Here is a 27066-nt window from a genome sequence, read left to right as displayed (position 1 = left end):
CATTGGAGGCCATCCTTCTCCTTAACTAGGGCAGCCAAATGGGGCAGCAGGTCTGGGCCGGCGGGACCGCCCTGTGCTGTTCCCTGTGTCCCACCCCTCTCCCATTTCTCCTTCACTCCCTTTGATCTATGGCTACAATTAAGGGGCCACCAATGGAAATTGTTTTCATTCAACCAGCGCAAATGATTTCCTAGAAACAAAAGGAAATAAAAGAAATAAAAGGGAGGGGCCAGAAAAATATAGAGGAAGACATTAAGCAGAGGGGATCACACACAAGAGGGGAACACAGGAAAGGAGAAAGCCAAAGGGTATGGACATTGCAGGGGGAGGGCAGCAGGGGTGCTCCACCAGTGAGTTGAGACACTTGCCTCAGGCGGCAGTACCCCAACCTGGAAATCAACCCCGAAATTCGGCTTTTATAGTACAGAGAGCGCAATTGCGCTATCTGCACTAGCGACGTGGACTGCCCCTGACCCCCTCCGGCGCTGAAAAGGTGAGTGGCAAAAGGAAGGCCGTCTCAGGCGGCAAAATGCCCAGGTTCGCCCCTGGAGGGCAGGGTTATGGGCATCAGACATTTTCCTCAAGTAAAAAGATTGTAGATTATAATGAAAATATTATAGTCACTTGGAGTTAAGTGACCTGCAAAAAAGTAGTTATATAACGTTATAGATTACATTGGGGGTGTACATTATTCACTATATACAGTATGTCCCCTGAGGCTCTGATTTACTCACAATCTGAACGATCCCAGTAGAATGTCCACCCTGTAGCTTCTGTTGAATGACAGCTCCCAGCATGCCTTCTGATGGCGCCTTGTTATCTAGATTGCAGCCTTCATGAGAGTGGGACCACTTCCCTGGCCTGTGGACAAAATGTTAATGCTTGAGAAATAAAGCAATAGCTAATTGTGCATGAATTAAAACTCAGTGGCATTGCAGCATGCAAAGTGACATTTGATCTGATGAGGTACTGAAACTTCTGCCAAAAAAACAAGTTATTGTTTGGAATGTGCAATAATTATGTACCAATTTACAACATGGTTGGTCCAGTGTAAAGAAAATGATTAACCTTAATACATATATAACTTTCCTCTTGTGAAGCTAAACACTAATGCTTTGTTTTCTGCAGATGGAGCTAGACTAATGCAAAGCTATGTTTACTCATATAATGCAACGAGTAAACACATCATATCACAAAACTAACATTTCTGGGAACACTGTAAATATACAAAATATTGTAACAATTATATGGGATAAAATAACACGTACATTGCATGACAAGTTGCAGAGTCACATCAACGCATGACGGCCTTATTTCTCTGTATACCGTAAAAAAACCTTCTGCTTTTACATTTTTACCACATAAGGAGTGGTCATTTTTATCCAGAAAGAAGCCCAGACACGGTGCACATTTTAGTCTCCACAATTATTGCTACATAATCTGTCCAAGTCCTGACATTTCTCTGGCTCAAACTATAAATGTCTCTGTAGGTGTTTTGACCCTTTGCTCATCTAAACAAACATGCTGATCCTCTGACGTGGGTTTGTCTGCATGGAATGATTTTTGTTGTTGTTAGTTTATTTCAGATGGCGCTGATAATGATATCATAAGATTAACTAGGTGCTGCGAGACAAAGACTTCTCTTATACCTTTATAACACAGAAATCAAATTCATCTTCAGTGATAGGGCTTAGTTGTGCTGCACCCGAGGTGGTAAATGTGTAATGTGGAAAAGCAAAAAGTGTGTTGGTTGGTTGAAAGCTGTAATAATTATTTTAAAGCTGAGAAACCTACTCACCCTACAAGACTTGGGCAAGAATGGGAAGCAACTGCCATATGACTGTTATAGTTTCCCAAAATGTATGGTTTGTGGATTTAACTGTTACAATACATAAAAGAATAGTTGTGGGTTGTATTTGAATGGACCTGAATTAAATATTTGAACGTAATATTAAGTGCCAGGTTGAATGTCAAGGTGTCCAAGTTATAGCTCCATCTGCTTTCCCCCTTGAGGTGACAATTAGAAGGGAGGGTTGGCAACACTGTTATGTGTGATATTAAAATACTTTGCTTGCTTGCCACTCCTTCAGCAGACTGCTGCTTGGAGTTACAGAAGGGTCGGAAGGTGGTAATGTGTAGCGCTAGCACCACTTATGCCTCTTCTGCCTACTGTTAGTTCTGTAATATTCATATTTTGTGGTCCTTACTCTCCAAAAGGTTTGGGTGATCTTAGAAGATATATAATTAGTGATGGGCGAATTTGCGCAAAAATTCGCGAAACGGCGCCGGCGTCTCGTTTTTGACACCGGCGCCCGTTTATTCGATGCTGGCGCCCGTTTTTGACGCCGGCGCCCGTTTTTGACGCCGTGAATTTTTTTCGGCGAATTTTCGTGGGCGTTTCGCGAATTTATTCGCTGGACGCGAATCGCGCCTGGCGAATAAATTCGCCCATCACTATATATAATATATGTAAGCTTTCTAGATTTAAATATTACATCACTTCATCAGGCGTTGTATATACAAAACTTTCCTTAAAGGAGAAGGAAAGTTGTTTAGCAGTTGGGGGTGCCAAATGTTAGGCACCCCCCAAGTGAATGTATTTACACCCCCAAGTGCTAGACAACTTTCCTTCTCGTTTAATAACAGTGTCCACAAAATGGCATCTGCCTGCTTGTCTCGATTGTGAATTCCAAGACTAAAGGAAACAACTTTTAAATAATGTACTGTATTTAGTGTAAGTAAAGTTAATTTTCCTCAACAAACATGATAGAAAAGGATTTGGAATAATTTCTTATTTGATCAAAGTGATCAGTGTGTAACTCTGTCCTTTCCATTAACTATTAGTGGGACAGGCATGGAATGCTAGGATTTTTAAATTACTATACATTAGGGGGCACATTTACTTGAGTGAAGGAATAGAATAAAAAATACTTCGAATTTTGAAGAATTTTTTTGGCTACTTCGACCTTCGAATAAGACTTTGAATCGAACGTTTCGAACTAAAAATTGTTCGACTATTCGATAGTCGAAGTACTGTCTCTTTAAAAAAAACTTCGACCACCTACTTCGCCACCTAAAACCTACAGAGCATCAATGTTAGCCTATGGGACCTTCTCCATAGGCTTTCCTAGCTTTTTTTTGATCGAAGGATTTTTCCTTTGATCGTACGAACGAAGGAAATGCGGTAAATACTTCGACTTCGAAGTCGAAGGATTTTACTTCGACGGTCGAATATCGAGGGTTAATTGACCCTCGATATTTGACCCTAAGTAAATGTGCCCCTATGTTTTTATTTTTCTTTCTTTTAGTTTTGATTCCTTTTATAGCCTAGTGTGCTGGAAAGGTACATTCTCTAGTGATGGTACCATTATTGCAATATAGGGTAATATATAGTATTTATTTTAAACTGAAAACAAATTTCTTTGGAATCCAAAGCAGCTGCAACTCAAAATGCTAATTTTACATAGTATACTATGGGGCATTTATATCAACTTTTTAATGTCTGGGCAGCAGATGCCTAAATGCTATTTGAATTTGTACTTGAGTCCAGGCTTTTCTTACTTGCTGTGTCTGTGAATCTGAATCCAGGCTACAATTTCTTCCTGTCTGTGTCTTTGATTCTGTGTCCAGGCTTAGTTTTATTCTCTCTGTGAGTCTTTATTTATGCATTCTTTGGCTTTAATTTACAGGGTCAGTCCAACACTGTGTTTTCTAATGTTGTTATGTCATGGTGTCAGTTCCCAGTATTAGGTTTTAAATACTGTTTTTTTTTGAGTTTATGAAGTTTTCTGACAAAACCCTTTACATATGGTTTAATGGTGTGTGAGTTCCTTTTATATGAGAAGTAGCTGCGCTGTTTGTACTTTCTTAGCACAAGTGAGAGAATATAGCCAAAATCATAGATAGCACTAAAGGAAAAAATGCTTGCACTGCTCATATTTATTCAATTTGAAATTGTAATTGTAAATGTATTTGTAAATGTCTTCTGTGCAGAAAATGTATTTGCAGAAAATGTATTTGAAGGAAGGATAGGGGAACTGAATTTCACAATTTTTTTTTCAATTTACCCTTTTTTTATACATGTATTTGTAGTGCTTTTTTAAAACACTTTTGGATCCTAGGTCTTCCTTGTGCATAATTTATTTTAGCATTTGGAAACATCAACATGAAGTTAAGAACCTTAGCAGAGATGTTCATCTTTCAATTGTGGTTACAATACAAGATACCTATCGTGTGCAAATACACACATGCCATTTTCATCATGAACCAATTAAAGTACCTGCTAGTTATTAAAATGGTGGAGGAAAATGGAGGAATCCATCACAGAATCAATTAGAACAAACAAACTCCATGCATTTAGTCCTCCGGTCAGAACTGAACCCAGGACCCCAGCATAGAAAGGCAGCAATTTTAACCCCCTTGCGTTTCTTTTTGGGGTTTTTTCAAGCAACATAATCAAAATATCAAATATCTATATTCTGCCATTTATTTTTCTGGAAGGAAAAATTTAAAATCCAAAGAAAAGTCTTATTTTTATCTTGGTTCAACAATTGATTAGGTACTTAAATGTTGAAAGGCAATGCATAATTGTTTTTATATTCTGCATTTCCAATTACTGATTGTGTGAAAATATTATTTCTTCAGTTTAAGAAGGTAACATAAGCCAGTAGAAAAGGAAAAACCTGAAAATGTTTGGTTTCTATGCTGGACCATCATTGAGCATCGATGACATAGACTCTTGATAGACTTGACGTTGACTTGATCAGCTTTTTAAAATTTGCTTTCAACTTTTTAATAGAATCTTCTTATTACAAAAAGGCTATACTGTATTTAAAAGGTATAGAAAATCAGCTTTTTTTGCAGATACCAACTAAAAATTATTACAGGTGGGCTGTATTCTATAGTCGGCTCCTCCAGCAAGCTATTGGGAGAAAACACTCCTTATTTATTGCATTGTTATTTGGGGCTTTTGGCCAGTATAAGCCTATGGACATTTCAATGTAATTTCAATATTAGAGCCAAGACTTCTATCTTAAAGAAGTGTTTAACAAATGTTTATGTTTTATTACATTTTTAAATATTTAATTAAGTTATTAGAAGGTGTTTTGTCTTCACTTCCACCATTTAGCAGATGATGTAAAGTCCATGTTTCTTTAGGCCTAAAGACATGTAGTTATTACCATAAACATTTATATTCTCACTTGTAGGAAATGTTCTTACTAGATCAAAATAAAATTAAGTCCATCATATCTTTAATCTGGAAACCATTTATCCAGAAAACTTGGCAGATATGTTTCCCATAAATATATGTTATTAACCTTAATGGACAAGTATGAACATTTTATATAGACTTCAGGTACAGAGGGTGGCTGTTAATGGTACATTCTCTACTTGGAGTAGGTTCTTGGGGTGCCTCAGGGCACGGTATTGGGTCCACTTTTATTTAACTTGTAAGTAATCTATCAGTGTTTGCAGTATTGTAAGTTATGTATCAGTGTTTGCAGTATTGTAAGTAATGTATCAGTGTTTGCAGATGACACAAAACTATCCAGCCCAATAAATTCCATCCAGGATGTGGCATCCTTGCAACATGATCTTGATAGACTGGCAAACTGGGAAGCTAAGTGGCAAATGAGATTCAATGTTGATAAATGTAAAGTCATGCACCTGGGATGTAAAAATATCCAAGCCACTTATACCCTTAATGGGACTGCACTAGGCAAATCCATTATAGAAAAGGACCTTGGAGTCCTTGGATGATAATCTTGGCTGTAGCAAGCAATGCCAGTCAGCAGCATCAAGGGCAAATAAGGTCTTGTGCTGTATTAAAAGGGGCATAGATTCACGGGAGGAAGGGGTCATTCTTTCACTTTATAGAGCACTGGTAAGGCCCCATCTAGAATATGCCATACAGTTTTGGTCTCCATCACTCAAACAGGACATTATTGTATTAGAGAGGGTACAGAGAAGGGCAACTAAGCTGGTAAAAGGTATTGAAAATCTTAGCTATGAGGAAAGACTGGCCAAATTGGGGATGTTCACACTGGAGAAGAGACGTTAAAGTGATGATATGATAACTATGTATAAATATATAAGGGGATCATATAATAATCTCTCTAATGCTTTATTTACCAGTAGGTCTTTCCAGCTGACACAAGGTCACCCATCCCGTTTAGAAGAAAAGAGTTTCTGACAAAATATTCAGAAGGGTTTTTACAGTGAGAGCTGTGAAGATGCGGAATTCTCACCCTGAATCAGTTGTACAGGCTGATACATTAGATAGCTTTAAGAAGGGGTTGGATGGCTTTTTAGCAATTGAGGGAATACAGGGTTATGGGAGATAGCTCATAGTACAAGTTGATCCAGGGACTAGTTCGATTGCCATTTTGGAGTCAGGAAGAAATTCTATCCCCCTCTAAAGCAAATTGGAGAGGCTTCAAATGTTTTTTTTTGCCTTCGTCTGGATCAACTGGCAGTTAGACAAGTTAAAAAAAAGTTAAAGGTTGAACTTAATGGATGTGTGTCTTTTTTCAACCTTACTTACTATGTACTATGTTACTATGCTTCAATTCATGAATACTTTATAAATACAATTCTGTACCATTTCTCAAATAATCGAGTTAACCATACTTCTCTCTTCGTTCTCTCTTCATGTAAGAGCCAGAGATTTTACACAACATTATACATAAGTCTAAGGCATCTTTTGGGGGTTCCCTTTGGCTATAAGATGTATGTGAACCAACACTGTCAAAATGACTCCAATACAAGTCCTCCTGGATTTGTTTCAAAGTGAGGTAAAAAGTTGGTTTAACTGATTAAACCAAACTGTCAATCAAAACCTGACTCTGAATCCTGCATGAAGATAGACACATTGCTGAAAGAGGGATAGTGAAGAACAATTGATTATTTCAGAAACAATACATTTTTCATGTATTCGATTTAGAAAGCCTCTTATTTCCATGAGATGAACCTTGTATTACATTTTTATTTATGCAATATTTCTACCTTTAACACATGAGAACTGATGTTTCCTGTAATGTAGAGTATCAAGTCTTTCAAATAACAGATACATCTACTGAATTCATCTACTGAAACTCTCTCAAGTTTGAAGTCTGGGCCCATCCTTGTATGCATGTATTAGCAAGCAAAGAAAAAAGGTTCTTTAAATCACGTGGCCTATATTTGCTTGAAACAAGAAAAATCAGTTATCAGGTATTGTTTTGCAGAGCTGTTTTCCCTTAATATCAAGAATCATTATAAGAAAGTGCATGGTATGATAATATTAAATTATTACATAATATAACATAACATTTGAGCTATGCATAAAAAAATGAAACAAATAAACACAGGCATGTATAGAAAAACAAAGGGAAAAAGGAGAGAGAGAGAGAAAGACATTGCATTCTGTATGGCATGGATTATTCTATGTAATACAATATTTGACTGTACTTAAGGCTTTGGAACATCCAGTAATGGTTTAATTTATTGGGGTGTGTAGAGGTCAGTCTAAAATGTAAGAACACTGTGTTACTCCAGGAACATAACCAGTTTTAGAAAAGATTAATTGGCATCGTTTCTAAAACCTGCAAAGGTGCGGTTGATTAGAAAAAGTGAATGAGGCCAGACTGACATTGTTTCATTTCAGATTGCACCTTGGTATTGGCTTTTAACATGTGCCAACAATTTCTTTGTCAATGAATTTGCTGTAGCCAAACGCAGATGCTAAATCATCCACATAAGTGATCAAAGGGTCATCCTACGTACTCTCTGTTTATAACATGCACCAGAGGAAGGACCAGTTGGGTCCGAAACATGTAGTGCGACAATAAAACTACATACTTGCAAAGACTCTCCAGATTTTCTTGTTACTATACTTAACAGTAAGTATTATCTTGTTAAGATCATAATAATGAAAAAACTAAACAAGCCCTCATTTAAAAAGACATATCAATTATGGTCTCTTTTTTGAAGAAGAAGAAGAAAAAGAATCCATTGGATTCAGGTGGAGTTTCATGCTTTTATGTTTTTAATAGTTTAGCAACTATTGAACTATTTAATTGGCAGAGCATTCTCCATTTAAAATCCAGAGTTTGCTGCAGGTGTAGAGAAAGAAACCCTCCCATGACTCACCTAAAAGTATTTCTGTTCTTCATGAGCCCATAAGGATTTCTCTAAATTCTGCAGTACACTATACATTGTGTAAATATGCAGAGAAAGGGGAAAAGTCATTTTGATTTTAAATTATACACCTGTTTACAACAAATTCTGGACTGCACCTTATTTCACTATATTTGTTATCTATATGGTTATTATATTTTCAGAAACCCTTTTCAGTGTGGATTTGGAAATAATATTGGCGTTCTATTACGTTTTGCCACTGGCATGTAACGTGTGAAACCATCTGCTTTCCTCATTTTAATCTGGGACAGTGATAAACCTCTGAAATGGTAAAATTATGTCTAGTTTGAGATTTGCCTTTATGGTCAAGTAAAATACAATATAAAAGCATTATGAATGACATCATATGCTTTAGACTATTTAAAAAACAGAGACTAAACAGAGCATATGTAATTAGAACAGGGGTCAGATAAACTCTTGCATTTTAGGCACAGGTCATTGATAGTGCACAATTGTAATTCAGAATATTTGGCTCGACGCAGTTCGCTCTTTTCATTGAACTTTCCTCTGCAGTGTATCAGTTGTGGTTATTTCATTTGAAAAACATGCTTAGTATAATAATCACTTCATCTGAACGTTTAAGAAAGTTCTTTCTATTTCTTATACATAAAACACATGCTGTAATTGTTTGAAGGAAGTCTGTATTCTTCACAGGAAGTGTAAAGTTATTATTTCAGGTCTCGCTAGCATACTAGTTTGGATTGCGGATAAAGCTGACTCAAGGGAGGGGACCTTCCCCTTTTCAATGGAGGCATTGACCCTCATGTTCCAGACTTCACCCTGCTCCATGGACTTAGAGAATTCAGTGTGCTCACAAATGCAAACAGTTTTCTTACAAGTGCAGCCAACTTATTTCTCTGTGTATACAGCGAGAGCACGGACAGACTAAAATTTCTTTTGAATAATCAGCACTGCTGATATACATTGAGCTTTTCACTCAGGCAGGCCAGCTCTGATTCTCTTTTTGGCTAATGGAGGAGCAATGGATGCCTCCTGGGTTTTGTGTCAGCCTCAGTTCCTTTACCACAAAAGTGATATAAAGGTGATACCTTTATTGGCTAACTAATATAATCATAGCAAGCTTTTAGAACATTTTAGTTCCTTTTCCAAGCTGATTACAATGAAGCAGTGGTGTTCCTGGTATATATACAACATTCAGCTTAAAGGTCAAATGACAATAAAAAGGAATATCAATCTATGTGTAAGGTGTCAAAGTCATTTACGAGGGATCTGCAAGAGATAAGCAGATAAGGTACAAGATAATGTGGGTCAAAGAGGATGAGTATAAATTAGGGCTGAATTATTGGAGTGTAGAATCAAAGGAATTCCATATGATCTCTTAGTCCATATCCAGACATGTTGGTATTTCTGACCTGGTGCAGGCCTTTCTTAGTCCACATAACTAGGCATAAATCCAAGGCCCAGGTTTAGTCCCTTCTCCTAAGAACTGAAAGTTTCCATTAGTTTGTACTCTCACACTTTTCTTTCATCATCTGCTTTAAAATTGCCCTTAAGAACCAAAATTCTTAAATCCTTTATGGAGTGATGATTTCCTATTGTTGTGTCCAGTTTTTTATTGGTGATAGTGAATCTGGGGTGTGTATTTTTCTTTCTCAGGCTTTGCCCAGTCTCTCCTATATACAGTCCCCCTGTTATGCATTTACCGTATATACTTGAGTATAAGCCGACCCTAGTATAAGCCGAGGTAACTTATTTTACCTATGAAAACTGGGAAAACTTATTGACTCTAGTATAAGCCTAGACACAACTACAGCCCTGTCTCCCAGCAGCGCACATTCCGCCGAAGTGACCCTCCCCCAGGGATCAACCGGACTTCTTTGCAAAGTTGATGGTGACAGAGAATTGCCAAACGGATTACTGTGTGCATTGTCCCACTTTCCCACTACCATGTGCAGAGGGTGCTGTTTGATATTGCCATCACTGTTAATCCTTCATATAACCAACAGAGGGCGCTGTGTGATATTGCCATCACTTTTATTCTTTCATATAACCAACAGAGGGCGCTGTGTGATATTGCAGTCACTGTTATTCTTTCATATAACCAACAGAGGGTGCACTGTTATTCTTTCATATAACCAACAGATGGCGCTGTGTGATATTGCAGTCACTGTTATTCTTTCATATAACCAACAGATGGCGCTGTGTGATATTGAAGTCACTGTTATTCTTTCATATAACCAACAGATGGTGCTGTGTGATATTGCAGTCACTGTTATTCTTTCATATAACCAACAGAGGGTGCTGTGATATTGCAGTCACTGTTATTCTTTCATATAACCAACAGAGGGCGCACTGTTATTCTTTCATATAACCAACAGAGGGCGCTGTGTGATATTGCAGTCTCTCCCCAAGCGAACTGTTGGTATAGGAATGATTAAAAGTGACTGCAATCTCAGCTACTGCCCGCTGACCCGAGTATAAGCCGAGGTAGACTTTTTCAGCACATTTTGGATGCTGTAAAACTTGGCTTATACTCCAGTATATACGGTAGTGCATTGTATTAAGTACACCACATTGGAATAAGAACAGTTGTAGTGACCATGGATGCTGTATTCCTCTATTGTGTCCAGAATTGGTATTTTGTCTGAAGTCAGAATGTGTTGGCAGGTTTCGCATAGTTTTTTGCCACAGGGATATGTTCCATTTTTAGGTGGGGTGCAACAAGGCTCTTTTTGTTATAAGTGACTTGTATAGGAGAGACTGGGCAAAGTCTGAGAAAGAGAAATACACACCACCGATTCACTATTACCAATAAAAAACTGGACACACCAATAGGAAATTATCACTCCATAAAGGATTTAAGAATTTTGGTTCTTAAGGGCAATTTTAAAATAGATAATGAAAGAAAAGTGTGGGAATACAAATGAATATTGCCGAAACTCAAATTGAGTTTTTTCTCCGAAAAAAAACTTGAATGTCAGGAGGGCTATTAACATCTTCAAATGGGTCACTGGACCTGTGGCATTGATTTCTACATGAACTCAGCAGGTTTTAGGTAGCGAATAGTCGAATTCAAATTGAGTTTGGATTATTCCCAATTCGAATTTGTGAGTTTTGACAAGAAATACAAATTCAAATTTATGTTGATGAGATTAAGGCATTTACTGTAAAAATACCCTTCTCCTGCTTTGGTCCTCCCTTCAGATTACATTCTTTCATCAAGAGTAAACAGAAGTCTTTCCCATTTAGAGATGAAAGGGAGCTTTTTAAAGTGCTGTAGTTTTAGCTACAGTGTTTGACCTAATGAAACAGCATATGGAATTACAAAGAATGTTGCTGTTAAAAGTACCTGTGTTTATTTCTTATGAAGCATATACATTATGATAAAATATATGTGATGGCTTATGGTTTTTAAAGCCTGCCTTTCCCCTGGATTTTTCCACTGGTGTTTTATGAGTACATACTCTGCATTCATTTCTTTACTGCTCATACTGACTTTACTGACACAGTAATTCACCTTTTGAAGATGAAATACAGTATTGCAGGCCACATATTGCTTTAGAACTACGGTATATATATTGTTCTAAAATTGTCTGAATGCAGCCAGAAGGACCATGTGAAACTAGCAGGGACTTTATCCTTGTGGAAAACAGTTACAAATCATTTCTGTGCCATTATTTTCAAAACTGTTGAGATGGGTGTACCAGCAGCTCTGGCCAAGTGACACACACTTAAAATGTACAGTTTGCAACTGTCGTACTTTCTTACCCCATGTTTTAAAAATGTTAATTAATCTTAATTTGTATCTGGTTTAAAATATGGGCAAGTTAATAGGTGCATTGCAGTGCTGATTAATTGTTGAATCCTGACACACTTGAATACGTGCACAATAGTCCTACGTAAGTTTGGGTACCCTTGGATTACCAAGTGTGGGTTTCCAGTAGGGATCACAGATGCAGGTATAGTAGTAGGCATGGGTGCAGGTCTGGTTTCTAAGTAGACTTTTTTTCCTGATTTGCCATTATCCTCCCTCTCAGATGACATCACTTCTAGGTTTATGATGATGCACTGCCATTTATGGTGGTAACACCAGTTTTATGGTGAACAGCAGTAGTGGATAAAGTTATAAAGACAGGAATGGGTAGCAGATTCAAGCAGCTAAAACTGTAGAACTTTGCAAAAGGTGAACATCCTGATTCCGATTTTAGCTTTACGCCCTATCATTTATAGTCTTCTGGATGATTATTATTATACTTATATAGATATTAACAGGAGCAGCAATTTCTCCAGTTTTAGAAACCTGTAATAATTAACTACCAAGAATCGTTTACTGCTTTACTGTTTGAAAGCAAAAATATGGATTGGGATATACTGTAGATATTGCTCTATCACTATGGTCATGCTGAGATAGAAGACTTATTTTGCAAAGCATTGATTATTGTGGAAAATTCCAATAGTGTAGCTTAAGTTTAAGTGAGCTTTTAAGAACGTTTTGGAAAATAACCCCAATTTTGGTAGCCTCTGCATTTCATAAAGCCCTTCTCAATTTAGAAGAACAATAGGAACCCAAGAAATGTAGGTGAGTAAAAAAGAGAAGGATCAAGTGATGGGGACAAAGAAAAGAAACTGGAAGGTGTAGGTAACAGGTAGAGGAAAATAAGTAGAACATTGAATAAAGTACAAAGCAGATAAAAAATAAGAACTTTTGTTAAAGAGAAGGTTAGGGGAAAGAAGCACAAGAGGTTAAAAGAAGAAGAAAAAATAGAATGTAAGGAGAGAAAAGAAGAACATTGGTAAAGAGAAACAAGAGAGTAAAAGGTAAGGAATAGAGAAGGCACATCATGTATACATGTGTAGTCTGTGGGTTGCTGGGCTGTTTCTTAGCTTTTAGAATCTGTTAGTGCTGTGTAATAGATATGTCTTATAGAAACTGTACTGGGAATTCACATTTTAGCATGATAAACTGAAACCAGTTGTGATTTCCAACACTGTGAGGCAACACTGCGAGGCACATTTATCAAAGGTTAGTTTCTTATCACCTGCAGTCCTCTGAGTGACTAGTGAAATATGTTAAAGTCTGAGTGGATGACCTCGTTAATTCTGTCCTATTTCCAAAGCATTACAATATAGAGATGTGAGCCCCGAGAGTCCGTAAAATATTTGTGTTTACCAGAATTGTTGCGGCATAAACTGGGCAGCAAACTGGAAAATTATGTTCAATGTTGATAAATGCAAGGTTATGCACTTTGGCAAAAATAATCTAAATGCAAGTTATACACTAAATAGCAGCGTGTTGGGAGTTTCCTTAAATGGGAGAGATCTAGGGTTTTTAGTAGATAGCAAGATGTCTAATTCTGGGCAGTGTCATTCTGTGGCTACTGAAGCAAATAAAGTTCTGTCTTGCATAAAAAAGGGAATTAACTCAAGGGATGACTTTCAGCACAGAGGCCAGCCTTGCTTTGGAGGCACATTATGGGGCAGATTTATAAAGGGTCAAATTTCGAGTTCATGGGAGTTATTTTAAACTCCCATGAACTCGAAATTCGACCAACTGCAATTTATTAAGAATTACACATTTTTAAAACTCGGGTGAATGGAATCGACCCACAAACTTGAATCAAATTAGAATCAAATTCAATTCGATTTTTTTCTCTGAGATTTTCAGAAAGGCTGCAAAGAAGTCCAAATTGATCCCAGGATGTCCTCCATAGGCTAAAATAGCAATTTGGCAGGTTTAACGTGGCAAATATTTCAATTCTAAAAGGGCCAGTGTATGATAAATTTAGAAAATCAAAAAAAAAAATTACAAAAACTCGAATCTAATTTTAAAAATTCCCTAGTCGAATTTGACAGTTTTGGCCTAAAAAAAACAAAAAAATTCGGAATAAATCTGCCCCTATGTTTTGCTTAACCAAGTTGCTATTCCACTGGGTCCCTCTCTGGGCAAAGTTCTGTTGGTAATCTTTCTCTAACCCTCATAACTTACAGCAAGCTCCAAAATGTTAACTATTATCCTAGGTATCTCCTGATGTTTGAAGCCTAAGGCTTCCTGGAATCGTTCACATGTTCCTTCTATCAGCAACAGAGGAAGTAGAACCCTGTTATATACCTTAACTTCCCTTGGTAAATATCCTCCATGTGGGGAGGAACTAAACTAGCTCACAGTGGCCTCTACCTAACAACCCCATCAAGTGACTATAACTAAAATCACATTATTTTTATAAAATAAACTACTTCTACTTGGTAACACTGATGTACACTTTCTGTATTGACAGTATGCAAGTTCATAGAAAGTCCAAGTAATGTACATTTTATACGTATGCTTGCTTCATGGTCAATGTTGTGTAGTTTAAATGAATATATTACCATTTTGGCAATAATTATTTTTTATGTATAATTTATTTTAGAAAATGGTGATAATGGGCACAGTATGATATGGACTTGCCCTAGTCGACTGGGCTTGTAATAATGTAAGAATAAGTACACATTTAGCAAGACTTTTACCTGGTTTAGTTAAAATTGATTTGGTAACCTATTAGCAGGTCAGTATAACAGAGATAGAAATCATAATAAAAATACAAATAAAAATGCATAATAAAAATACATTAAGTTTGTAATAAAGGACTATATGAAAACGTACCCTACTGGGACTATTTAAGTTGTCTTTTAATAATAAATAAACGTGTCAAAATGTTTGTTTGTATATCAAAAGACTTTTATGTGAGTGCTTCCTGGTGTATCCTGGTAACTAAATAGATATCATTTTTCCTCTCTGCAGGCTGTCAGAGTAGGTTCTTTATTTTTAGTAGTATTAGTAGTATTTTTGTAGTTGTTCGTTATTTTTGTTCCACTTACTGCATGGGCCAAAAGCTATAAAGGTCTAGAGAGAATAAACTCATTGCAACATTAATTATTTGCATGCATGCAACTTTACACATGTAGGGTCATTATGACCACAATCAGGTGCAATTGTGGTGAAAGTCCTCCACATTTATTTGGGGTAATTTCTATTGTTAGGTGTGAGAATGACATACAGTATGGAACTGATCCTTTAAATGCAAGGGCACTGTGTCTATCGATTCAGGACACTGAGAGAACCTTGGAGCTGCTGCCTGGTCCGGAGGTGGCACTAGCTCCAGGGTTCCTCTGTATCAATAGGCATATCAGCATTCAATTTAGAACAGGAGAAAGACAAAACTGTTATTGAAGTGCAAGGAGTGCATGTCGCAAGTACCATTAAAGAATGGGGGGTTATACACGAAACCGACTGCAGGGAAATGTGCTTGACCACAACTGTGCTTGCTGTTGTAGATAATATAGAGTTTTAAGATGTAAAATGCCAACAGAGTGTAATTTTCAGATTAAACTATCAAATGCCAGAAGTGCAAAATGGAATTCGAGACCTACTTGTTATTATCTGCTGTCACCAGACTTTACATTATGTACATGATAACCAACTTTACTTACATACTTTATATGATAATATGAAATGATATTGAGCTGAGGATTTGCCTAAATTCAACTTAAAAGTTTGATGTGTTGAGATGAGTGAGGCCATCTCATAAGATAAAAAGAATAACATAATAAATAAAATTCCTGAAACCTGAGCATGTGTTCTTCAGCAATGCCTCCTTCTGACTTTTCTGTTGATACTGGCAGGCCGTGGGCTGTGATCGACAACTTGGGAGCAACGCCAAGGAAGACAATTGTGGGGTTTGTGCAGGAGATGGTTCCACGTGCAGGCTGGTTAGGGGACAAGCTAGGCCTCATGTCTCCTCCGAAAAGAGTAAGTATCTATGAGCACATCTGCACTTTATCATGTTCTTTATCATATTCTTACTACTATCATATCACAATGATACACCCATCATGTCTGACGTTTAGCATTATTTACTTAACATATTACATCTGCTGAGTGTCTTGTCCTGTCCCTGCACTATGCTGACCTGTCTTGCAGGAGTTGCATATTTTTGCACTTGCACTATTTGTCTGTTGCCCGGTACAGCTATTTTGTGTGTAGCACCATGGTCCTAGAGGAACGTTGTTTTGTTTCACTGTGTACTGTACAAGATGAAATGACAATAAACTCACTCTTGACATTTAATTGATATGGCAATTGTTTTCATTTGGAAACAAATTCTGTAAACACATTACTTAATGGACAAGTAAAGTCTAATTCAATGGTGAGTGGTAATTTGTTTTAATTTTGGTAATCTCTTGTCATCATTTTACCTGGATTATCCAGGGATTCCTTGCTCCTAACTAGATTTATGCATGCGCCGTATAGTAATATTTTCGGTTTTTACTCTACATAGCATGCACAAGTCTAGTCCCTTAATACAAACTGCAGTTTTATCTGTTTTTGATTTATCAAAAAAATCAAATGAATTGGCACATTAATCGAAGCTGAAACTTGGGTCAGTTCGCAGACTGTTTTTGATTGCTTAGAACAGACAAACACCATTCTTATTTATTCTTATTGTTCACTATGTAAATTATATGCAGAGAGAAAGGATTCGAACAATAATTTTTTGCTCAAGAGATTGATTAGCCAGTCCACTTTACTTAAATTTGGCCGGACTAAGCTATAGCCTATAATACTTTAATTTTATACAACCTCTCTTGTGAACATTGTCTGAACATTCCTACTTGTGGCCTGGGGCATACAAATATGGCCTCTGCATCCCAAATTTGGCAGTTTCTTTACATACTATAGCTAACTCCTTGGAGGTGTTAGTTGCTTTGGAGAGGGACATTTTTGTGGGTGAGACTGCAGTCTAATCAGACATCTGCTGAATAATTAGCCATATGTATCAGCTTTTTTCTGTCATCAAAATGGAATGCAAGACTGGATTTGTGTGGCATTCTGTGTGAGGTCTGCAGCTGATACAATAAACATTGTTTTCATAGTTACCTGTAATCGTAACAAAGCAGAATCTATTGCCTCTAAAATGATGCTTGATCTTAATTTGGTTGCCTTCTGGAAAGGTTTAAGATGCTCTCCTGTAATATCAGATGAAAGGTTTTACCTAGAGATATCCATTAGTTTGTCCAAATAATACCTAGTATGGGTACGTTTTCTTCATGACTGTACAGTTTGGTACTACAAAGTCTCAAAGCCCTTTTCCTTCAATAACCTAGTGTAGTCCCCTAAAGCAATCCCTTTGCATGTCCTTTGAAACTCGGCGGTGGATAGGCAGTTCATGTTTTGTAGTATATGGAAAATAAATGTATATTATAATATAAGTGAAAAGCCATAAACTGCAGAACAGAACATAAACTAATGCCAAACTAAAGGTATAGCTTTATGTTACTTTTAAACACCAACTGTGTAATAGAATTTCATTTAATTCAGTCTATATATAGTAGTGCCAATGGAATAAAAGGTAAGTGCAAGATGCAGTTCATTTTTAGATTTCTCCTACAAACAGTAGGACCTGTGTTTAAAAGTAAAGAGGTAATGCTCCTCCTCATATACTATTAAGATTTACAGATGTGTACTTTTTCACTTTCTCTAACGAATCTGTGTATAGCGTAACTCAACAGAGCATTACCCAGTGGAGCTGAACATTTAGGGGCAGATTTATTATGTGGTGTATAAAATGGCGGAATAATTCGCCACGCATCACCAGACATCGCTGTGTAAAAAAACATAAAAATGGCATAATATTTTTTACACACATAATAATTAGGCCCCTTATGTGTTTAATTGCGAATCCCATATATTTATAAATATATATATACTTTATAAATAAGCTAGCGTTTATATCTTCCCCTGTTCCTTCCTTCCTTTCTTTCTTTCTTTCTTTCTTTCTTTTCTCAAATTATTTGAAGGAGAATTTACCTTGTTGGTGGGGAACTTAAAATATAACATTGGATCTCAACCTGTGGTTTCAGATTGATGCCAGATTGTTGTGGTCTCGTACAAGTATTAGCATTATCATCAGATTTAAAAGTATTGAAAAAAAAAATAATTAAAAAAAATAAATAAATAAATATGAGTTATGTTTGGCCACAACAGTCTTTTTACATAATTGACCATAAGACTAGGGCTGTTATAGCACCCAAACAAATCACTTTATGGCATTTCACTGTCATCGTGTATTGGTTGGTTAGTGTGCTCATACAAACATAAAGGATAGTCCAGCTCATTGGCCAAACATGCTTTTAATTTTCAATTGTGATACAGAGATAATCATTATTCTAATGTTGGGCCTATACATGGACAGATAATAGTAAAGGTGAGTTAAATTTAGTCCTAAAGCACTGGGGTAGGTTTTATGAATGGAGATAAAACTTAACATGGTTTCTAACAAAATATTGGAAAATACCTTAATTTTTAGAAGCACAACCTTGCTAGGTATAGTAAGTAACTTTAGTTACATGCCTACATGTAAAACTTAACACATCTGAAAAATTACAAATTAAGCATCATTTAAACATTGTATTTCAATAGGAAAAGAATAACATATCATTTGAGAGCTTTGCCAACTCTTTGCTCATATAGAATCATATCTTATCGGGAATCATAACTGAGGAAATAAGATACAAGGTTGTGCTCTGCCTATGACTCCCTGAGGCTTATGAAATAGAATTAATAGGAATGAAATACCAAGACATTTCCTGGAAGAAAAGAATAAAAATGCAATCAACAAATCTACAGCAAGAATTTAACCCTTGCCAATGATATACTGATGTACTGATATTTATCTTCTATATTGTTTTTACTACTACCTACAGCATTTCTTGTGTCCTCCTGAGAGGCTTGTAAAGGTAATTTTGAACGTTAATAATATTCACACTACTACAGTAAGGGAATATTTATGTATTTCATTCAGAACTGCTTCTAATTCTGTAAGCTTAATTTACCTTCAATTGGCCATATTTTTGTGCAGGGCTAAAATATATGTGTGTATATTTTTGACAGTAAGGTCCAACAGAAATACCATAAATTAAGCTTTTTTGCAGTCCAAAAATGTTCCCATATGATATGTAAATGTATATATACATAATTTAAATGGTTAAACATTACCTAATGAATACATTTTTGTTTAAAAAAAAACAGTACAACACTCAAGAGAGATTTGCACAAACCAAGTCATTTTTATCCAAAGCATAAGGGCATAGCTAGTGCAAAAAGTTAAGTAGAGCCAAAAGATCTCAAATGGGAACATAATACTTTCCAAAGCATTGGTGCAACAACAAAGAAAGTGTAAATTTTTAGAATGTAGCAAATACAATTATTCATAATCATTTGTTTATATCGTGCCAACACGTTTTTCAGTGCTTTACATTCATTGAAGTGCCACTCTGTTCTGCATAGCCATGCCATGCACACGTTAGCTTAATTGTGTGTAAAAAGATTTTTGTTCTACTACCACAACAGTTGTAAACATTTATCATACCTGTAACAGGTCATTAAGTTAAAAAAGGTTACTTTTAGTATGATAGTAGAGAGTGATATGCTTGGACTAGGTATGGGTGAATTTGACCCATTTAGTTTCGCCAAAAATTTGCCGCTGGCAAAATGCCGCCGACGCCCATTAAAGTCTATGGATGTCAAAAATTTTTTGTCGCACAACATTATACAAGTCTATGGGCGTCATTTCCACGGCGAAACAAGGCGAAAAAATTCGGCAATCCCTAGCTGGGACAATTTGCATGGTCTTTGAGTTATTTTGATTTTTTTAGCAGCTATCCAGTTTCAGCAATATTTTTAGTAGAGTCAACATTTCCCTAGTAGCTATGCATTGATTTGAATAAGAGACTATATTTGTAGACTTACAGAGAATTTATGTTTTTAGAAAGGGTCAGTGACCCCATCTGAAAAAGCTGGAAAGAGTCAGAAGAAGAAGGCAAATAATTATAAAACTTGAAGAAATAATAGGACAATTGAAAAGTTGCTTAGAATTGGCCGTTCTACAACATATTAAAAATTAACTAAAATGTGAACCACCCCTTTTAATGTTGTCACTACACCTCAATGCCATCTTTTGAAATGAATACTTTCTGGGATGCTCTTAAAGACCTGTACAATATTATGTACAGCTACAGAAAACAGTGTGTTTATTTAATGGGCGACATATGAAGTGTTAGAAACCCAGAGCATAGAAACAGAACACACCGGCACAACATGGGTACTGCTAGCAGGTATAACCTTGCTCGTTTATTGCGGATGCATCCGCAATAAACGAGTAAGGTTATACCTGCTAGCAGTACCCATGTTGTGCCGGTGTGTTCTGTTTCTACGTTACTTTTGAGGCTGCCAAGTTCCTCTATCGCCGAGCACCTGGGATTCGTGTTTGTCTGGATGGCCAGGGTGTGCGAGTGTAAGTTCTTTCTTTCTTCAGAAACCCAGAGCATGCCACATGTGTTTAGCTGTCTATTGACTACCTCACTGCTGAAGATATTAGAAATGAACTATCACTTGCAGACAAGAGTAGGCACATTAAAACACCACACAAAGCCAACTGCTGTAAATTGCAACTGCCTGCACCCTCCTACAGTCACCATTATAGGCTGGAGGTGAAGAAGACAATACAGACTAGTCAATACAGAAAGACTGGTGTCTTCATTTGAGGGGAATACTATAAATCTGATGTATTTATGTATTGTATGTAGTGAGAGTACAATTTTATGTTTTTATCAGTATTTGGGCTGTTAGCCTTGCATTACTGAGCATAGTCTGGTTATGTATCCCTCTTTGCAGTTTACTGTGTACTGTATAGCGAGACTAGAGCAGTGAAACAGTCAGTATGTTATGGTAAATGCCTTTGCAGTATCCGTCTGTGTATTTGTGGAAGAGGTCATGGGAAGTTTACACGTAAAATACATCCTTTTATATCCAGAATGAAGGTGGTAATAAACACAGTGAAACCACAGGAGAAACTTGAGCAAATTATGTTAATATATAATATGCATTTCTTATTGATATGCAATCATGACACAGAGTAGAATTCTGCCGTGTGCTGCATATACAGTTACAGCTGTAAATCCCTTTTCTTTTACATTTAAAAAATGTATAATTTTTTTAATTCTATGGTTTTTTGTATGCAGCTTCGGTGTTGACAGGGAGCCCTGTATAACTGCTTGTGATGGGTGCTACATACAGGTCACCCATGTTCCTAACAGTGTTGTGGAGCCCCCAGCCTGAAAAGACCTTTGTCCTGTGCACAAGTGTTTTGTGCCTAAACTAAGACAACTTTGCTGCCTTTACTACTCCAGCACTTGTTTGTTAGCTATTTACTCTTGTACCACTTAAGGTGGCCATAGACGTAAAGATCCTATCGTACGAATCGAGGATTCGTATGATTTTCGGACCGTCTGTGGAGAGTCCCGAAATTTTTTGATCCAAATCAGATCGATCGGACAGGTTTGATTTTGTCCCGCCCGTCCCGCCGGAGCCCATTGCGCTCTCATCGTAATCTGATCGTTCGGCCGAACGTTCAGATTACCCCCGATATAGCCATGCCCGTTAGTGGCATATTGGGGAAGGATCGGGTTGTTTAGCGATGTCGCCAAACGAGGGGATCTTTGCGTCTATGGCCACCTTTAGTTGTGTTAGTGATTTTATGTTGTTAGGTATTAATGAACACCCGAGAATGCTGTATAGCTTTCTAAGCCTAAGACAAATTAGAAATGGAAGGCCACTTGTCTGAAGGAAGAGTTGCAGAGTTGCTTTACAGTAGATGTTCGGAAAATGTGGGGCTCTGTCTTGAGTATAACTAGAAACATAGCATGATGGCCGTTTTCATGTGTCTATAACCTTATATTGAATAAAAGGGGATGTCCAAACTTCTGAAAACTTCTTTATAGCCAAATTCACCTTAAAGTTAGAAGACAAGAGCCAAATGCTCATTGTTTATGGATTGGCATATGGTAAGCAAACTTCTTTCCTGTTAAAATATAATTTGAATAGGATCTGGCATCCTCAGAAAAGGAATTGTTTTTATCTGCTGTATTTCTTCATTCTGCTGTAATGTGAGCCTAACAAGAGACCTCGTCCCTGCCGAAATTCTCATGTTCCTGATTCAGGTCTGACTTGTATATCAGATGCAGTTGCATAGCTACTGTACTTACTAAGAAAAGTTGGAATTGTAGTTAAAAAAAAAAATCTAATGCTTTGTGTTGCCATTCTTCTTTGTTTGCAATTCTTACCCCACACAAAGAATAGAGCATATATGAATAATGACATTATTACTTTGCTATGTTTATCACTAATCTCTACACAGATATTTAAACTGATACCTACTGTTGATGTTTGTTGTTCAATGAATCTAATTGCATTGTAAACTCTTTGGGGCAGGCGTCTCCCATTTCTTGTTGACGCATGCATTTTTATCATCTTATTGAAATTATTTATTTATCCTGTGTATTGTATTCGTGTAAACTCTGTAAAGCTCTAAGCACCCCGTGGTTCTATATAAATAATCCTATACAAATCAGTGTAAATACATCTGCTAAAACCAGCATTTTAGAGTAATCAAAGTAACGTGGAAGCAAACTGGTCAGCCCAAAAAAGTGCCCCTACATACAAAATGGATGTGTTCCACATTTAGCTGGTATGTGTAACCTAGACGTGACTGCTAGGACCTTACAAAGAGAACACACTTAGAAATGTCCAGCTCTGTGTTAGAGGCGCAGGCATAAGTTTGCTATGCATTGATACCTTGCAGATGTAGAACATATTCTGTTTGTATAGGTGTTTCTTGATAGGGATGATACTACAACTCTTAGGACATATCTATAAATGTGTGTAAAATTATTTATGCCAAGAAAATATTTAATACATTTTTTGTAATGTATTGTTGTTGGCCATCCAATTGAAATAACACACATTGCATAGAAAAAATCATGAAAGGCATCTACTACAAAGAGCTAATCACTGTAGTTATAAAGGTTTGTATTTATCAATTTCAAAATCAGTTTCATTAAGCCAGCCTGTAAAGCTTCAACCAAGTAAGCATCCTACATCAACCAAGTAAGCATCCTACATCAACCAAGTAAGCATCCTACAAAAATTGCAGTGACTTGTCCAAATCCTTAACTGAATATTGGATTTGGTGCTTCCCTTAAAAAAATAACTGATTAGTGCATTGTTTTCTTGTTAAACTACCCATAGTTCCTCTTGTAGTTACTTGTGTTATTTTAAACGGGTTGCTGCTTCTTCTATACATCTGCTCTCTTTCCTTCAGTCCAGGCAATGCCCAAGTAGCACATACAGCTGAAAAGCAATTGTGGAAGACCTTTCCTCTCTCCTTTTAAGCTAGACTGTGGAAATAAAAGCACTGTATTTTATGAAATGCTTCAATATGTGTCTTATGAAAAATGTATCCTCCTGCTTTAGTATTTAGCTAAGTAAAAGCCGCAGCACTGATCAGCCACATGATACTCCAACATCTGCCATGAACAGTCATTTCTTTCTCTTTTTTTTCTACAGGAGAAGAAACTGTAATTGCTGTACCGCATGGAAGCCGCAGCGTGAGAATAACAGTGAAGGGACCAGCTCACGTCTGTATGAAACCTTCTAAATATTGTACAACATTTTGGATTTATATACTCATTTAAGGGCTTGTATCCAATGGGGTATACATATATATTTTTTTAATTTAACTACTGCACTGAAATGAAAATGTTTTAAATCCAGAAGGGTTTTAAACATATGATCTTTCTGTTCATAATGAAAACTAGGTATACCTCTAGTTTCCAGTCCTACTTATACTGACTGAAAGCATTGGCTTAGGACATGGTGTTTGCCACAGGGTTTATTTTTTTCTGCTGCCTTAACTCACTACACGCCATAATTGTCTGCCTGTACCTCTGTTTGCCATGGTGGCAGAAGAGGCTTTTGTTTACAAGCAGCCAGTGGGAAGAGCTCAGCCCTGGAAAAAAGGTGGTATTGGTCTCAACTTTTTCCAGATTTATTATACCCCTGAGATGGAAAAAGTCTGAATACGAAAATCCGGCATCTCAGACCTACCAAGGTGGTATGTAGATCAATTTGAGAGGTCCCTATCTTATTTGGAATTTTCTGTGCTGGAATTATCCAGAAAATCCACCTTTTTCTGACTTTTTTGGACAAAAATCCAAAAATGTGGGCTTTTTGGGGAAAAAGCCTGAAAAAATCAAGCGATTTGGGAAAAATCGCTTAACTTTTTCATGTTTTAGTCCCTGATCATGCTTTTTTAAAAGTAAATAAGGTCCAGTTGTGGATTCTAGTTCGGTAGGACATTTTTTTATTAAAATTTATTTTAAAAATTTGGATTTTGATAAATATGCCCCAAAATGTCAGATTCCCTGGACCTAATCGAGCAGGCCTCGGGCACAATGTGGCAGGTCTCATTATTCTTTCTAATTGATGTATTTTTTCAGATGGCACCATACCCCTAGGCTGGTCTGTCAGTATGGTGGACATAGTAACAGTAACTGCCAGCTGGAGGTATCCGGATGTGTTATTTGGAATGCATAGCTGTGATTCTTTGTCTGTAATGTTGCACCCTCCACATTTAAATTGCTGTATGAACACAAACACGCACACATATATAAAATGATCTTTAACACATAGTTACTCCAGAGAGTCAGATCATTACATTCTTTCCTACAGAGCAATGTATGTTTTGCACTCACATGTTGAAGGGCCTGGCAAAATTGAACTTTGATCTGCCATAAAACATCTTCTGCCACTGGGATTCTCCAGGAAGACTTGTCTCTCAGCACTTAGTGAATCGGACATGAGAGAGCAGTTTGGAACAATTCAATCAGTGGTTCCAAGCATGGTGAATTTAAGGGAAGTTTGATGATGTGGCACAGGCAGAATATATTATATTACACTTTCTCATTTGATTTATAACCACATCTAATCCTAATTCATAGCAACAGACATCAATGTAAACCTGATTTAAAGCATGGGATTTTGCATTTATTTTAAATTATTCATGTTTCGTTTTAAAACAGGTTTAGGTGGAATTAGACTGTATCGATCATCTAATCTATCTATCTATCTATCTATCTATCTATCTATCTATCTATCTATCTATCTATCTATCTATCTATCTATCTATCATCTAATCTATCTATCATCTATCTATCTATCTATCATCTATTTATCATCTATCTATTAATCTGTTTATCATCTATCTATCTATCTATCTATCTATCATCTAATCTATCTATCTATCATCTATCTATCTATCTATCATCTATCTATTAATCTGTTTATCATCTATCTATCTATCTATCTATCTATCTATCTATCTATCTATCTATCATCTATTTATCATCTATCTATTAATCTGTTTATCATCTATCTATCTATCTATCTATCTATCTATCATCTAATCTATCTATATATCTATCATCTAATCTATCTAACATCTATTTATCATCTATCTATTCATCTGTTTATCATCTATCTATTATCTATTTATCTATCATCTAATCTAGCTATCCACAGGACTTGCTTTGTTTGGCAATTATTTATCTTTCAGATATGTTTAATGTACTATTAACTCAGGCAGAAGTGCAAGAATACTGGAACACTAAAGGGCTGTCCTCTGTACCATTAGCTGGATAGAAAATCTGGCATGAGGTGTAGAGTGAGTTGCCAGCAGGTACAGGACAGCCTCATTGCCCCAACCCCTACGTGTCTCCCCCTTTAATAAATACAGAGCTGCTCATGAGTAGAAGGCAAAGTGCAAATGGCAGATTGTGCCTGTTTTTTTATTTTTATTTTACAGCCTTAGGCTAATGGCACACAGGACCCAGCTTCAGCTTCTCTCCTACTTTGTTCTCTACAGCCGGAGAGAAGCTGATCCCATCTGCTCCCCCGTGTCTCTACACTGACAGGCACAGAGTTGGCATATGTGCAGACACACTGAGCAGATATTGGTGTGGAAACTATGCATTTTCAAGCTGATATGCACTCAGAGTCTTTGCACACAATACAACTTCATTCTGAGCAGATAGGAATGAATGTGTTTCCCTCTGCCTGTGGAGAAGCCAAGGTTGGGCTTGTGTGCCATAATCCTTAAACAAGACAATCTACTATACTCCGATGGGCAGAACAAATAGAGCATAATAGGGGCCACAAATGGTATGACCAGCTTCACACCTAATAGAAAGTGAAGAGGAGGTGATGCACCAACACTGACAGCATACTTTGTGCATATGACCATTATTCTAGGCCTGTGGTGTATTAAGTCATTGAGTCATTCTCTGCGAAAATGACGCCCATAGGCTCTTATGGGTGAAAAATTTGCCTTGTGTCAAAAATTTGTCTCACAATTTGTCGTGCGTCACCCATAGACTTTGATGCATTTTGCCAAATTTTCGTCATTTTGCATTTTCGACAATGCAAAATGGGTCAGATTCGCCCATGATTAATGTGAATACTTTTAGATGGTGATCACTTGGGAAATCCTGCTATGGCATTCTGAGCAATGCCCACCTGAGAGCAGTCTGAAGACTTTGGTTGTCAAAACTAATTTCCAAGCATCCAAAATGTAATGCATGGGGTGAATTAAGGCAAAAATCTAACAAAATACACACCATGTTTTTGCATGCAGTTGTGGCAGAAATCCTGTAAATATTGTAGAATATTTCTAGGACTACTGTCTGCACCTTGAAATAGCACCTCTTTGCTATTACTGTTAATAATAATCATAATAATAAGAAATATCTGCAAACTAACATCCAGCTACAATACCCCTGACTTCAAGAAAGATTTGAATTGAATCTTTGAAAGTAATCACCTCAGTGCAGATTCTGATCTCTCTTTTCACAAGAGAAAGTCTATTTTTAAACTCCATACACAGCGGATTTTTTCACTCCAAAAAAGTCCTAAATGAAACTCTCTCAAAGCCTAAATAGTTCAGTACACAAATGAAATAATCTATCATCTACAAATCTGAAAATTATATTACATCTATT

The 27066-nt window shown here is 36.8% G+C and overlaps 1 protein-coding gene and 1 long non-coding RNA gene across 5 annotated transcripts in view; one reads left to right on the top strand and one right to left on the bottom strand.

Annotated features, from left to right (window-relative positions):
• The window catches only part of LOC121402157, a 122932-nt gene that overhangs the window by 17448 nt on the left and 78418 nt on the right, over positions 1-27066 (bottom strand). For 2 of the 3 annotated variants that reach the window (XR_005966628.1, XR_005966626.1), the window contains exons 3-4: positions 17054-17142; positions 735-861 (exon numbers count right to left, since the gene is read on the bottom strand). This is a non-coding gene — a long non-coding RNA (uncharacterized LOC121402157). The remainder of the gene's footprint in view (positions 1-734; positions 862-17053; positions 17143-27066) is intronic. The other variant, XR_005966627.1, reaches the window with a different exon arrangement.
• adamtsl3.S (ADAMTS like 3 S homeolog) overlaps positions 1-27066 on the top strand; it is a 255057-nt gene that overhangs the window by 149652 nt on the left and 78339 nt on the right. For both annotated transcript variants that reach the window (XM_018255378.2, XM_041588273.1), the window contains exons 7-8: positions 15799-15925; positions 23579-23653. In XM_018255378.2, coding sequence (XP_018110867.1) covers positions 15799-15925; positions 23579-23653 — 202 coding nt within the window. The remainder of the gene's footprint in view (positions 1-15798; positions 15926-23578; positions 23654-27066) is intronic.

Source organism: Xenopus laevis, chromosome 3S (genome assembly GCF_017654675.1).
Source record: "Xenopus laevis strain J_2021 chromosome 3S, Xenopus_laevis_v10.1, whole genome shotgun sequence".
Lineage (NCBI taxonomy): Eukaryota > Metazoa > Chordata > Amphibia > Anura > Pipidae > Xenopus > Xenopus laevis.
This window is presented reverse-complemented; position numbering and strand designations above follow the sequence as displayed.